The 13,743-nt window shown below is 38.8% G+C and overlaps 1 protein-coding gene across 1 annotated transcript; it reads left to right on the top strand.

The window, feature by feature from the left end:
• Window positions 1–9,919: 9,919 nt before the first annotated feature.
• COMMD3 (COMM domain containing 3) lies at window positions 9,920–13,565 on the top strand. The gene is made up of 8 exons (XM_034062691.1): window positions 9,920–10,089; window positions 10,968–11,079; window positions 11,184–11,247; window positions 11,339–11,373; window positions 11,699–11,759; window positions 11,845–11,904; window positions 12,007–12,066; window positions 13,149–13,565. The coding sequence occupies exons 1-8, from the start codon at window positions 9,954–9,956 to the stop codon at window positions 13,206–13,208; spliced, it is 588 nt and encodes a 195-aa protein (XP_033918582.1). The 5' UTR covers window positions 9,920–9,953; the 3' UTR covers window positions 13,209–13,565.
• Window positions 13,566–13,743: the final 178 nt, after the last annotated feature.

Genomic DNA, 13,743 nt, shown 5'->3' with positions numbered 1-13,743 from the left:
CCAAAGCAAAGAAAAAAATCTGAGATGAACACAATTCTATCAAATGATAATATAATAAAAATTGTGTTCAAAGCTATTTACTTTTTGTTCCAATCCAAATTACACCAAATGCATAATGTTAAATAAGGTAATATTTGTATATTCCTGTGGGTGTGCTCAGATTTGCCGTGCAGCATACAAAACCATCTTTCCCAACGACAGCTTACCGGGTGAGTGGTGCACACAGGCAACACTGCACCTGGGGAAGGACAGAGGAGGGAGAGGCTGTGGATGCAGGCTGTGTCCACAAGCGTGAGAGAGGAAAACAGGAGATAGTTTATTTGTTCCTCTTGGACTTCACCAGCTATAGTGAAAACTTTCTCAGTACTGACTTCTTGTAAAGCTCCTTGAAATCAGGACTATGACCATATCCCATGACTAGCATGAGGCAAAAGTCACATTTCACCCATATGCTCACTTAGGTTTATGTTGATGACTTCAGGCTGTCTCAACTAAGTCTTCTTGGGGAAAAAAAAAAAAAAGCTGGAAGAGTTATAACATGCTCACTGGCATTCCATTTTTAAAGCAAGTTTGGGAAAAAAATGGCCCCGCTAATACAATGATATGCTACGTCTCATTCATTGCCTGTGAGAGGCAGAGAAGAGAAAAAGGGGAGGGGGAAGCAGGAGACAGAATGAGACAGAGAGCAGAAGCAGAAACAAAGATGCAGTATGTGGAGACAAAAATTAAAGGAGGGATGACATCGGGGAATGTGCAAAAGATGCCTCTTCCTACATTTGTTGAAACACTCACACAAGCTGTAAAGCTGAAATGAAAAGCACAGGCAGGCTTATTCAGCTTTTTATCCATTCAAGCAGTGAAATAATTTTCTCCCTGATTTTTTCCTTGTCAGTTCCTGTCCTGTCCTTGCAATGCCTTCTCCTTTCTCACTTGTCTTTTCTGCTTTTTCTTTTCAATGCCATCTTGCTTTGTTCCTTTCTTTGCTTCTGCCCGTTTCTTTCTTCCTCTTCTTTTCTTCTCTTGCTCTCCCTTGTCTTTTTTGTCTTGCTCTTGCTCTCCCATGTGTTGCCTGAGCACATGAAGAACATGAGCACAAATAGTGGAAAAGCATTTATTTTTTCCTGATTCTCCTTTTCTATCCCCATGTGGTTTTGACTGCTGTAGCTCTGTTAGGTTTTAAATACACATGGGGAAGCCACTTGTACTCCCATGTGTTTTAGAACTATCTACAGTAGCACACTGCAGGAAAAACATGTGGGAAGGGAATGTGTCAGAAAAGTTTCTTGTACTCCCTCCAACACGTGGGCCACATTTAACAAGGTCAAGGGACAAGTGTGGCTCACAGGCATCAGTTTGACCAGCACTATAAAAAGGATCACGCGTTCTTCTTTGTTTTACCTGCACAGACTCTACAGTTAATCAGTCAGCTGAACACAGCTTACGGAGTTTCAAATGATCTACTTTTATTTTTAGGCTAAATGATCAGCTGAATGTATTTTAGAAACAGATTATCATATATTTTTTCCTGATTTGACAATTTCAAGATAATGAAGAACATAAATGTAACAAAGGAACCCTTTTCTTTTTTCCTCTTTGTCTTCCCTCCTGCATGAGAGCATCACGCATGCTGTGCCTGAGCAGACAAGGGTATGCCTGTTAAGCTGGCTGGCTGTTCCTAACGCAGATACTTTCTGTTGAGGGTTCCTTCTGAACTTTCCTGCCACAAGACCAAATTCACACAAATATCTGTGAACTGTTGCTTCATGTTATGCACATTTTGACACCTTTCAGCTGGCTTTCACAGATTCTCAAAGCACCTGTTCCAATACAACCTGCCTTTTTGGCAGCAACCAGTACTAGTAAGACCCTGATTTTCTTTCCTCCTTCGCTCAACCATTTCTAACAACATACATGTCAAAAAGTATAATTAAATGAGAGGAGGCAAATGCTGTCCAGCTTTCCTAGATATCGGACCACACTTCCTACAGGAAAAAAAATTGTTTGCATTGTTACAGAGATTAACTAAACTGTTCCTGCCTGTCACTCATTTCTTAGGGTCCAGCTCACTTGCAAGTGGGCTGCTTGCCATGTGAACAGATGGGCACGGGGTTCGACAGCCAAGAAATGATGGATCAAATTTTGAAATTTGTTGCTCACTCTCCACTCTAGTAGTTCCTAATTGGCCTCAATGGAACTTTATCGCTGTAAAATGGTATAATGGCAACAACATTTGACTGAACAAATGCACATCCTATGTAGGTGCTGCAAGCAGGCTTCCTGGCTGACAAAACTAGAATGATGCTGTCAGTGAATGTCTGTTATAGGCTGATGTAGCTCTATGAGGTTATCATGTTCCTATGTGAACGTACAGTGGACCTGAAGTGGAACATCTAACACTTATTTTGAATGGTGATCTAAGTTATCTTAGGCTTTTGTCTGAAAAGATCCTTTTAATAAATATAACCTTTTGAACAAAGAATGGGTTCATTTATGTTTTATAATAAGCAGAAAGCAAGAGGCAGTAAGAGGTTTTTTCAATGATGCACTGATAATAGTACATTTTCTAAAATTGTTACCAACAGTATATCAAATATTATTCAGGATGTAACAAGGCAAATTGACCAAAATTAAATTATATTTCACTGCTACTAATAGATAAAGAAAATTCTTTTAGAAGAACATTGTTTCCCAGCTTTGTAAGTGTTGCTATGGCAGTTTACAGTCACCTCAAATTCCTGTGTGCTTAGTGAAAATATAAGATGTGAAACCAATGTAGACTTACTTTTGCATCTCATTGCTGCCTCTGCAATCTGAAAAATTACCAAAGAGGTGTTCACTTTTCCTGTGAAATACAGACTTCTTACACTTCTTCATATTGGTTGTACATAGCTTTTAATTTTAACTCTTTCTGTTATCGTTTTGACTGGATCAATGTTGTCTTACATTAACAGCAGTTGCAAGCCAGAACCTTAACATTTTGTTTATACTGTAATGGGAATTTCTTGCCTTGTGCCTCTTTCTTGGATACATTTTGGCAGGTTACTGATGCGTTTGCAAAAAAATAGTTTAAGAGTTCTATGAGTGCGTGGTAAGAAGTGATGACCATAATTAGTGTTACCTTAGAAATACACTGTAGTTTTTATAAAATTTGCACATCCAGAACAAGTAGCTAAAATATTTTTATGAGCATCTACATAATACATTTCATGAATTATCTCGGGGGGGGGGGGGGGCGGGGGAAGGCAATTTCCTAGGGTCTCTTCCAATTTTTCTGTACTACCTCAGGCCCAGTGCTATTTGGTATGGGCAGATTAGGGTAGCTGATGATTCCCATTGATTTAAATGTCGTGCTAGGAAGCCTAAATCCCCAAGAGCAATAAAATCTCCCCTATCACTATCCTACTGCTTATTGACCTAATTCACTAACCAACCATCAGGGTTTTCTCTCACAACAAATAAATCTTGCATGAAACAGACAGTACATGGACACTTGTAGTTTTCAGTCATCTTGCCAATAAAATAATCTTAGGGTATCTAGAATTTGTCTAAATTTTCTCAGATTGACCATAATGTCATTTGCCATTTAAAATGTGCAGAAACCACAACTGTATTTTTAATATCAAAACTATTTCTACAATCTGAAATAAACTCGTCATATAAATGATGCAGACAATTTGGCACATGTAGAACCAGAGCAATGAATGTTCTGGTTTGTCTGTAAAATATTGCTGGAGCTGCTGCTAAACAGGTCTAACGATTGCAGCATTATAAACACTAGTTGCAATATTACTTAGACCCAGCCTTTACTGCTCAAAATTCTGATCATTAGTTAACTTTCTCTTTCATTAACTGAGCCAAACAAATGAAGTCAGGGTTTGTTATGTTATTCAAAGTTTCACAGTCTTTTCAACAAAAACTTTTAGCTTGGATTCTACAGTTGCCTGCATCTGTATTCACCCTTGGTGATTTTACTGAGTTGAGTAACATTTCTGTATATGTAAAAGCTAGGGGTCTAACCTAGTGGCTCTTTAAAATGTGACCATCACTAGATATGATATACGTTCACCAAAAGAGAACACAGAAAAGATACTATATTAAAAAAAACAACCCACAACTCCATACAGCTTTGATATGCAGATCTGTTTCAGAGAAGCCTAATTCTGCTCCTAGTAATGTTAATTAGAGCACCAGTAAGGTCCTAAATTACTAGTCTTCTCATCAATATCAAGTTAAGCTTTTATCAATGTAATTTGAAGCAGTATTAAAAGTGATAAATGCTAATTTATAATTGTTGATATTATCTAAGCAAGATCATTTGCAACCATACGTAACTGTGCCAGATTTTTATCACATTATAAAGGTTAACATAAGTGTTACAAGAAACATCAATGAGCTACGAACACTACGTTTGCTTTTGGTTAGATAAGTATGCTTTGTAGTAGTTGATATTCCCTCTAGATAATGGATAGGGGCCAGATTCTCTGCTGACACAAAGCAATATAAGTAAGTTGAAGGCAGATATGCTGATTTACACTAGCTCCAGATCTCACTCTAATATCTTTAGATGCAATAAACCATCTTAAATAAGTCTGTTTCCTAACTATTACTCAGCCATTCCTCACTATTGCCAAAAGGGAACTGTGAATGCCAAGGTCTGCAGGATTTTATTTATCAAAGCTTCTTTTAAGGCATCTATCATTTTGGCATGCCAGCCTTGCTTTATGACCAGAATCAAACGTGGTCATGAAACAGCAGGATTAATTCAAGCAAAAAAAAAAAAAAACAAAACAAAACAAAGCTGCGTAGTGCTCATTCTTTTTGTAATATCTCTTCCAACTAGTTTGTTGGGTTTTTTTTAAATGAAAACTGCATATTAAGTTTGAAGTAATTTTGCTGCTTGGTACGGCTGAACTGTATAAAGAGAATTAAAAATGTTATACCATACATCTGTTTAAATAACTGGATTACTAATAACTTGTTGTTTGTATTTCTGTATTTATCTACCTTGATAAGAAGCTAACTGCAGAACTAAGAAAATCACATTTCTATTTGTTATATAAATATAAAATTATTTTACCAATTAGGTGCTACGCTAAATAACATTTTAGTGTCTGGACATTAAACATCTGGAGACAAATAGTATGTAAAACATGCAGCCTAATTTTCCTTTGAGGTTTTTCTATTTTTGCTTACATTTGCTGAATGTCAGCTTATAATAATTACTGTTCTATACACATCTGTAGCACTAATGTGACAGACTGTGAATGCTTCTTGACAATCGAGCATAATATCCTCCTTACAGGCTTCCACCAGCAAGGCTACAATCTTAACCATCGAGTATATAAACATGTAAAAAGACTTGCTTAAAACATTGACAAATTTCAAATGTGTTTGGTTTACTGTTTAAAAGCAAATGCAGATTAGACATTTGGCAATAAATCTTTAAAAAATAAGCCTAAATGCAAAGATCATTTGAAAAGTAGCAACAACTTCCATTTAAAAGCTACTACCAGTAAATGCTGCTTGCAAAGAGTGAATACCAATATAATAGCTAAAAAGCATTTCCTAGGTTTTTTTTTTTCTTGTGAGCATAACAAACTATGTTCATCTGCGACACAGGACTAGACATGGAATTACAGTAGTAGTTCCACTAAAGCAGCAGGGATCTTTGTATTTCTCCATCCGACATTAAAGGCGGCATCTTTTATGTTGTAGGCCTCATTTGTAAATCTCCACGAATTCAGTTAAAGACATTAGAGTTTTATCCTAAGAAGGAGCCAACACATTATGAACTGCATAGCTTTACTTCCCTGGGAGAGAAAGAGAATTACTAGAAATTTACTAGATACAGGGCTTCCACTTAATTAGAAGGACTTTAACATATGCTAAAATACACAGAAAGACAAAGCTTCTATCCTGGAGGATGTACTATCCAGTACATTGCAGTGACACTTGCTCACACTTGCTGAAACCCTTACATCCTTTTATTACTCAGGTTTTTGTGTGATCTTGGACATAAAGTTTACAAATTCCCCCTGTGATATTTTTTTGTTTTATTTTACAAGAAAAAATAAAATATAAACTTATTTTTTTTTAGAGTTCTGACCTGACTTATATTTTAGCAACTTAAAGGGGAAAATGAACTTTTAAAATATGCAAGATTTTCCTCTATTGATAGAGGAGCAATGATGTTTTAAACAAGTGGTACTTCTCTAGTTGCCTGTATTCCTGAGTACTTAAATAAGGACTGAAATAGTAATAGCTTGAAAATGTATCATCTAAATGTGAAAGCTCTACTTTTTTATTTTCATTTACAACCTAAGAATATGTAGCTTTTCTCATGTACGAGGGGAAAATTGGAAGACTAAGTTTTGACAAATAGAAGCTAAAATCAAGTCTGAATAAAGCTGACCAAAGGTAAATCTATAAGATCCTCTTTTTTAATAAATTAATGTCATTTAATTCCAAAAATACTACCTAGTAGCAAAAATGTTTTTCAAGTTAAACAGAATAAAAGATATGAAATACCTGAACAAAAATATAGTCAGCTACTATAGGTTTTACCTTACTGAAATAAGCCAAGAGCATTCACATATTTAATTAAAAGGCTAATTCTCTTCACTGTTAATCAGAACTATCTGTGAATGAGGTATATTTTATTGAATAGTGCTTGTCTATAGCCAAACAATGCATTTATTGAAATTAATATATACCAAAAAATCTGCAAGTATTTTTTAAAATATGTGACAACTACTGCACTCTTACCAGACAGGAGGACTATCTACAGAAATAATTCCAAATAAATAATCCACATACTAGCTTGGTTCAAGGTGATATTTTATTTACAGTATTCATGCATTTTTGTTCCTACGACATGAGAGAAATTTTCTTACCTGCTTCAAACATTTTATGCAGTAAAATATATTTTATAATAAAGAAGATTCTATTTGACTTTATAGTTCTAGGGCTGCTCCATTAATGTGTGTATGAATCATCTGGAAGTTAGTAGTAATTCTGCAGAAAATTGATGCTGGAGTATCATCTCAAATCACTCTCTTCAACCTCTGTGAAGAGCAATACATGGAAGAAAAATTGCTAATCTGAGACTTTTCAGAAATATTGATGCCTTTCTTAGGTTTTATGAATTAGTCCTCTGGACTCGCTAAGTGATTCCCCTTCATTTTGAACAGTTACATTATTTTGTCCTGACTAACAAAGCACAAGCTGTAAAAAATACTAGCCTGCATGAAGCAAGGTAGTTTGTTTCCCTGATTAATTAATTAATATTCGAGTATTAATGCATTTCCTTCATCACTTCTTTATGCAATATACAGCTTAGCATATCTTGGAATGAACAGGGTTTTAACATGTACATACACTATGCACAAGCAGTAAAATCTGAGAGTAACCTGACAGTCTGAATCCATGTTCTGTCCTTCCTGGAGGGAAAAAGAGAGAAAGAAAAAAAGTCAGTCTGAAAGGCTGGGTAAGGGAACTGAAAATATAAATTTTGTGATATAAACTAGTTAAACATACATAATCTTGCTATCAATCTTTAGCAGGTTTTTTGCATTTAAAACAACTAGATTTTAATTTATAGATTTCAATATGCTATAAAGAGTAAGGGGTGTTGAAGAATAAATCTCCATAACATGCAATCATGTTCTATGTGTACATTTCTAACTTTTTTTTGGGTGACTATCCTTTTGCCTTAGTCTTTTTACCTTTGTAATTCTACAGCTCAGAGCTTTGTCCTCTCCTCCATTTTATGCTTTTCCTTCTCCATTTTATGCTGCTTTTTCTTAGGTATGATGTCTATATTTGACAACCATACCAAAAGATAGAGAAAGCCTTATTTTGTCAACCCGTCTGTCTGTTGCCATGCCTTTCGTGTTTCTGGCAAAATAAAAACAACCAGGGCTTCTGACAGCCAGAACCTTCAAGCTCAGAGATCACCAATTCAGTGGTATTAAGTTTTATGCCTAAGTCTCAGGCCAGTGTTATTACTTCAGATCGCACCCCAAAACTGTAAGCATTTGTTCTTCACAGTATCATAAGGTCTAATATTGCACCAGCGTCATTTTCTTTTTGACCTTGACTTGAGCATAATTGAGACCTAGGTATACAAAAGCATGTTTTTACAACAGTGTCCAGACAAGCCATGATGCCAGGAAACAGGGAAGGTAGAATCACCTGTCTGCTGTGCTCTGCATCTGGGCCAAGTGGGCAGCTGGATGTGCATAACAGAACTATATTAATATCACCAAAAGTAAAAGAAAAAAACTCAACAGCAGTGATCTCAAATATAGCATAATTCAAATAAACACAAAATGTGATGAGGTGAGATGTGACAAAGTCTAATCTTACCCTTCCTGCTGCAACACAAACTTGAACTGGCTTCCAAAGCCAGACTGAGCTCTTAGATGACTGATTGTAATTAGTGAGAGCTGTGGATACATATGCAAAAATTCCTAACAGCTTTTTGATTAAATCAGCTACCACGCAATTACCATTAATAGTTCAGGTGAAATGAAATGTGTGTTTGTTCAAAGCTCGTTTCTAGGAAGGAGTGTGGTCCTCTGACAGCACCATCAACCTGTAAATGGATTGCAGCACAGGTTGGCACATGATTGAAAGATCAGGCTACACTCACTATTTTACATGAAGGTACTCTGGAATATACTTTGTAAGTACTGCTGTCTGTGAGCTATTTAAGTCAATTGACATTAAACATTTACAGGGGGAAATGTTCTGTTTTCCTATTATTTGACATATTTGGCAATCATTTGCAAAGTCGATTGGCTTTGCTCTTTCTATTGTCTGATATGTGTCCGTAGTGGGAAAAAATGGCACTATATAGATGTTATTTTAAAATCATGAATCTGGCAGAGGCCTTCAGCTTTTACTCATTTTTAATAGGCTGAGCAGCTCTCAACATTGAATTCCCCTGTAAGAAATATACAGTAGAAGCATTTGTTCAATAAAGAAGGCCAGCTTACACAGTAATGTTCTTGTCCATCCAGAATAGCCAAGTGCAAATAAAAAGGTGAGATGTAAAATATTTTGTATACTTCAGCTTCAAATGTTGTATACATCATGACATATTAAGGCCTTTACCTATGTTTTATTAGATCAGTCCTAACTTGGTCCTTAGCTGACATCTAAACACCTATCATGTCATTACCTACACGTAACATTAACTTCTTTTGAGAACCATGACAACGTTCCAACATGTAAAAAACCAAAATGGAAACACAAGAGGTTAACATCTCACATTAGGAATTAACCTGCTTAAGGTGGAAATGTTTTTAGATAGCATTTGCAGGTCTTTGCTGTATCACCATGAAGGTGAAAGCTGTATTATCTTTCACTATTTTATGGGTGTAAAAAAATGTGGAAAGCCTTTACCAAAACGCTACAGCAACATTACCTTGATTCTAAGCTCAAAATTCAGCTGCCCATAACTACAGGTAAAAAGTGATAATGTGGTTTCGTACACAGATCTATAAAAATGAGGGGGGATGGGACAGGGAAATACCTTGCAAGAGGTAGACAGGTAGACACGTCCAAAGCAAAATAACCCATGGGGAAAGCCATTGGATTCTATTCCTGACGTTTTCAGCGGGCAGATGAAAACGTATAGCCTGAATTCGGGGATTTCAGAGCATTAAATACGCATTCCCCATATAAGCACTTTTGGGATTTAATGATATACAGGCACTTGAAAGATTTATCCAGAAATAAGCCCCTCAGAATGGGGGGGAGCCAGGGGGAACCGAAAGGAAGCCCTCATCGTCGAGGGCCCCCGACGATTGGCGCCTCCTCCCTCTTCCCCCCCCAACCGCCCCCCCCCCCCCGCCTCCTTCAGAGGCGGCAACGGCGGCTCCGCCTCGTGGCGGCGATCAGCTGCGCGCGCGTCACGTGGGCGCGTGTCGAAGGTCACGGCGCCCACAATGGAGCTGTCGGCGTACGCGCAGGGAGGGTGGCGGCTGTTGGGCGACCCCCGGTGCTTTCCCCGCCGCTCTTACGCCGCTGTGCTCCGCGCCGCCTTCCGCAGCCTCCTCCTAGGGCACTCCCGGGAAGGGTTGGGTAAGGCGCGGGGAGACGCGGCGGTGGCGTGGCGGGCCGCGGAGCCGCGCGGAGAGCGCAAGGCAGCGCGCTGTGCTCCGCGGCATCCACACGCGTGACTGTGCTGTGGCGTATCCCGTCGCTCGGCACATAGGCACGGGGGGAGTCGCCCTTGAACGGCTCCAGGGTGCCGCTGCGCGGGTGTCATCGCTAATGCGCGCACAGTTCGGTAAAGATTAAACCTGTCGACCTTAAATCTTCCGACGGGGGGGCAGGTCCCTGACGGGGTGCCCCGCGTATTCGTGTCCGTGAAGCAGGGCATAGAGGTGGTTTTCCACCGGCGCTCCGTTCCGCCCTTGTTTTTATTTCGCGTGTAGGCGCTTCCTACGGCCCCTCCGCAGTGGGGGTATGCGGTCGCGCAATTAATGTTGCGGTGTTAATGACATCGCGGCCGGAGGGAGAGCTCTGCCGGTGCGGCCGGGGCCGGCGGGCAGCCCCTGTGCCTCGCCTGGCCGGGGGCTCCGAGTCCGCTGCTCGCCTTTGGCGACAGGCTTCAGAGAGGACCTAGCTCAGGAGGGAGGAAATTGAGGTTTTCCCCTTTTTTTATCCTTTTTTTAGCCTTTTTTTTTTTTTAATGCAAAGGAGATACCGAGGCGGCGGGGCGTTCGGCGCCGGTCAGCCCCTCCTGGCACGGCTTGCACCAGCCAGTGCTTCAGCTCCTCTCTTCCTCCTCCTCGCACTTTGCCTACTTGCTCCGTTCTTCTGCTCCAAGCCCCCACATGTGTTCCATTTTAAAAGTTTTGTGGGAAAGGTACCGTTCAAAGGGCGAGCAGCAGCTCTTGGTACCGTGTGCTGGGATTTGGCATGTAAGTGTGTCATCAGTAATTCATTTGCTTTAGACGATCCGGACCTGAAAGATATTGACCCCACGGTATTAAAACATTGCCATGCTTCGGCTGCCATGTGTATTCTGGAGGCAGGAAAGCAGAAAGCCGACATATCTGCTATAAGGTACTAATACTTCAAAGCTACCCCCTTTTTGTAGCGGTTGTTACTTTAAACTGTGCTGCTGAGCTAATGTTAACAGAAAACTAATAAATTCTTTTTCTCTCTAGCACATGTCTAGAAGACTGTAAACTGGATAAAGAGAGAATAGAACAGTTTTGCACCGAATATCAGGTTTTAAAACCAATTTTAACGTGTTTGTGTTTTCTTTCTCTCATGAATTTATTGAGCGATTTTTTATCTTTTTTTTTCTTTTTCCTTACAGAAAAACAAGGATGCATTGGAAATCCTACTGGGAAGGTAGGTCAGTCAGGCAGCACAGATACGTAGTTGCAATTACACCTACTTTGAAACTGTTCTGGAAAACACCTTTTCATGCTTTAGGTGATTAAAGTCAGAAATACTGTTCCATTAAAAAAAAAAAATAAATTTCACATTTTTAGCAAACTTTAGCAAAGAGCTCTTGAAACTTTTCCTCTTCTTTTCATAATTCTACTATTAAGAAAACTTTCTGTACTTTTCAAGAAGTATTACAAGGATGGTGAAAAAGTTTTTATTGATGGACAGTTTGAGAAAGTAACATTCTCTTGTAGTGTGGGGAGCTTGTAACTGTTTTGTCTTTCAGCATAGGCAGATCTCCTCTCCATATAACTGATGTGTCTTGGCGCTTGGAATATCAGATCAAGGTAATTTGAACACATGGAGGGGGTTCTTTAGTCTGTTTCTATGCTGTGACCTAACTTTTTCCTGTGTTCTTTGGCCTTAATTTAGAACAATCAACTTCATAAAACTTACCAGCCTTCCTACTTGGTGACCTTAAACGTAGAGGAGGTACTGTACCCCCAGCACCCTCAGGGGAAAAAATGCAATTTAACTGTATTTATTTTTTAAAAAACAGGCATTGTTGTTTGTTGGTTATTTTTTTTTCTTCAGAACAGTGATTCAGGATCACACCCAGATGTTAGCTTTAGTTGCACAATGGAGCAGTTACAGGTACTTCTTTCCTTCATTGTTTCTATACTTGGCTCTAGTTGTGGATGTAAATATGTTTAATAACTTACCAAAGTTAAATAATATATATTATTATTAAAAAAATCTATATCCAGGACAAGGAGAGAAGAGGAGAATCTTCCACTAAAATTATCCAAGTGTAGTTTTCCTGTCTTCTCAAATAAAGTTGCAGAGTAGCTGATTTTAGTTGCATTGGGAGTGTTTTACATGTGTGCATAAATATCTTGTCTGTTTTCATAACTTATATGTTCTTAAAAGTTTTATATATATATATAAGTTATATATACACATAATTTTTCTGCAACTGATTTCCTGTGCTTTGGATAAATGATTAAAGAAGCTGGATCAGTGGTTTAAATGTGACACGATTGAAAGTAGAGAACGAACTGGAGGCTCTTCAGTGGTGTAAATGACATGTAAGAAATGTCCTGAAACAAATGTTGATCTTTGTTTAGCGATTTAAATGTGTAACTGAACAATGGAGGTATTGTCATGCTTGGAAGTGACCAAACTCTGGAGGGTTGGGAAGAGGGCTTGGTGGGGGGAAGAAAAAGTGAGATATTAAAACTGAAGGTTTACACCTCTACTTTTTCAATGCGTGTTTCAAAAGTTGTCCTTGTCTTACTAATGGGTGTTTTTGGTTGGTTGCTGGCTTAGGTAAATCTGAGGTGCTTTGGCTGGGGAATAGTCCTAATACAAAATTGCACTCAAGATATTTTCAGTGTTTTAGAGATGTTTGTAGTACTTCAAAGCACAAAGCAGAGTCAGCTCAGCCATCCTAAGGGCACTGAGGAAATATTTGTGTTGAGAATAGTGATCCATTTCAGTAGATGATACACATTAAAAGGTGTGTTCCTTCAGTTCCTGCTTTTCTTCCTTCGTGGTAAAATAGCGAGTTGTTTAATGGCTTGCTGGCGTTGTTCGTCAGTTGCAACATTTCTTTGTGATACAAGGTGCTGGTTTCCTTGCCTGTCTCTGTATATATATATAGATACTATGTTCCTTTATCTGACCTTTTAACAAAAAAAAGTATATTCTATCTAAGGCAGTGTTTCATCTCTTAGGATTTAGTTGGAAAACTAAAAGATGCTGCAAAAAGTCTAGAAAGAGCGTCTCAGATGTGACTGAAGGAAGGTGCAAGCCCACTGAGTTGAAGTGTTCTCATTCCTACTTTCATTCCTAGGAGTGTCTTCTAAATGACAAATGCCTTACATCTCTTGATGCAAACTCTTCCTTTTTTTGCCTTTTTTTTTCTTTTTTTTTTAATCTTTGGAGGCGAATTAAGTGAAATAACTGGGGGGTTTATGACTGCATTTGGTATTCCTTGGTTGGGTCATTTTTTTTAATTAATTCGTGTTAAATACTTGCCTACATGACATGTCTTCAAAGCATTCCTTCCCTTTCATTTTGTATATTTTTTAGAATGGTCATTGATTATTTTTCTCTGGGCTCCAATAAAGTTTATTCGCTCCTGTTCTGCATGCTCTGTGAGTGAATGAGCTGTACCTAACAGTAAGGTGCTAAGCGTTAGACCGGCTCTGTGAGCCCAAAGTCCCGTCCCCCTTGCCGCTACCGCGGCGCGTTTGCTCCGTTGTCCACAGCGCTTTGTCAGTTCGCCCCAGCCAGTCTTGGATCCTCTGCAAGAGACGCTGCTGTACC

This window comes from Melopsittacus undulatus, chromosome 1, assembly GCF_012275295.1.
Source record: "Melopsittacus undulatus isolate bMelUnd1 chromosome 1, bMelUnd1.mat.Z, whole genome shotgun sequence".
Taxonomy (NCBI): Eukaryota; Metazoa; Chordata; class Aves; order Psittaciformes; family Psittaculidae; genus Melopsittacus; species Melopsittacus undulatus.
The sequence above is the reverse complement of the archived record's forward strand: the minus strand, read 5'-3'. Positions and strand labels throughout refer to the sequence as shown.

Coding starts and splice junctions, on each gene's coding strand:
- COMMD3 (XM_034062691.1), top strand. CDS start 9,954: ATGGAGCTGTCGGCGTACGCGCAGGGAGGGTGGCGGCTGTTGGGCGAC. Junction 11,080..11,183: donor GCCGACATATCTGCTATAAG/GTACTAATACTT, acceptor TTTTCTCTCTAG/CACATGTCTAGAAGACTGTA. Junction 11,248..11,338: donor AGTTTTGCACCGAATATCAG/GTTTTAAAACCA, acceptor TTTTCCTTACAG/AAAAACAAGGATGCATTGGA.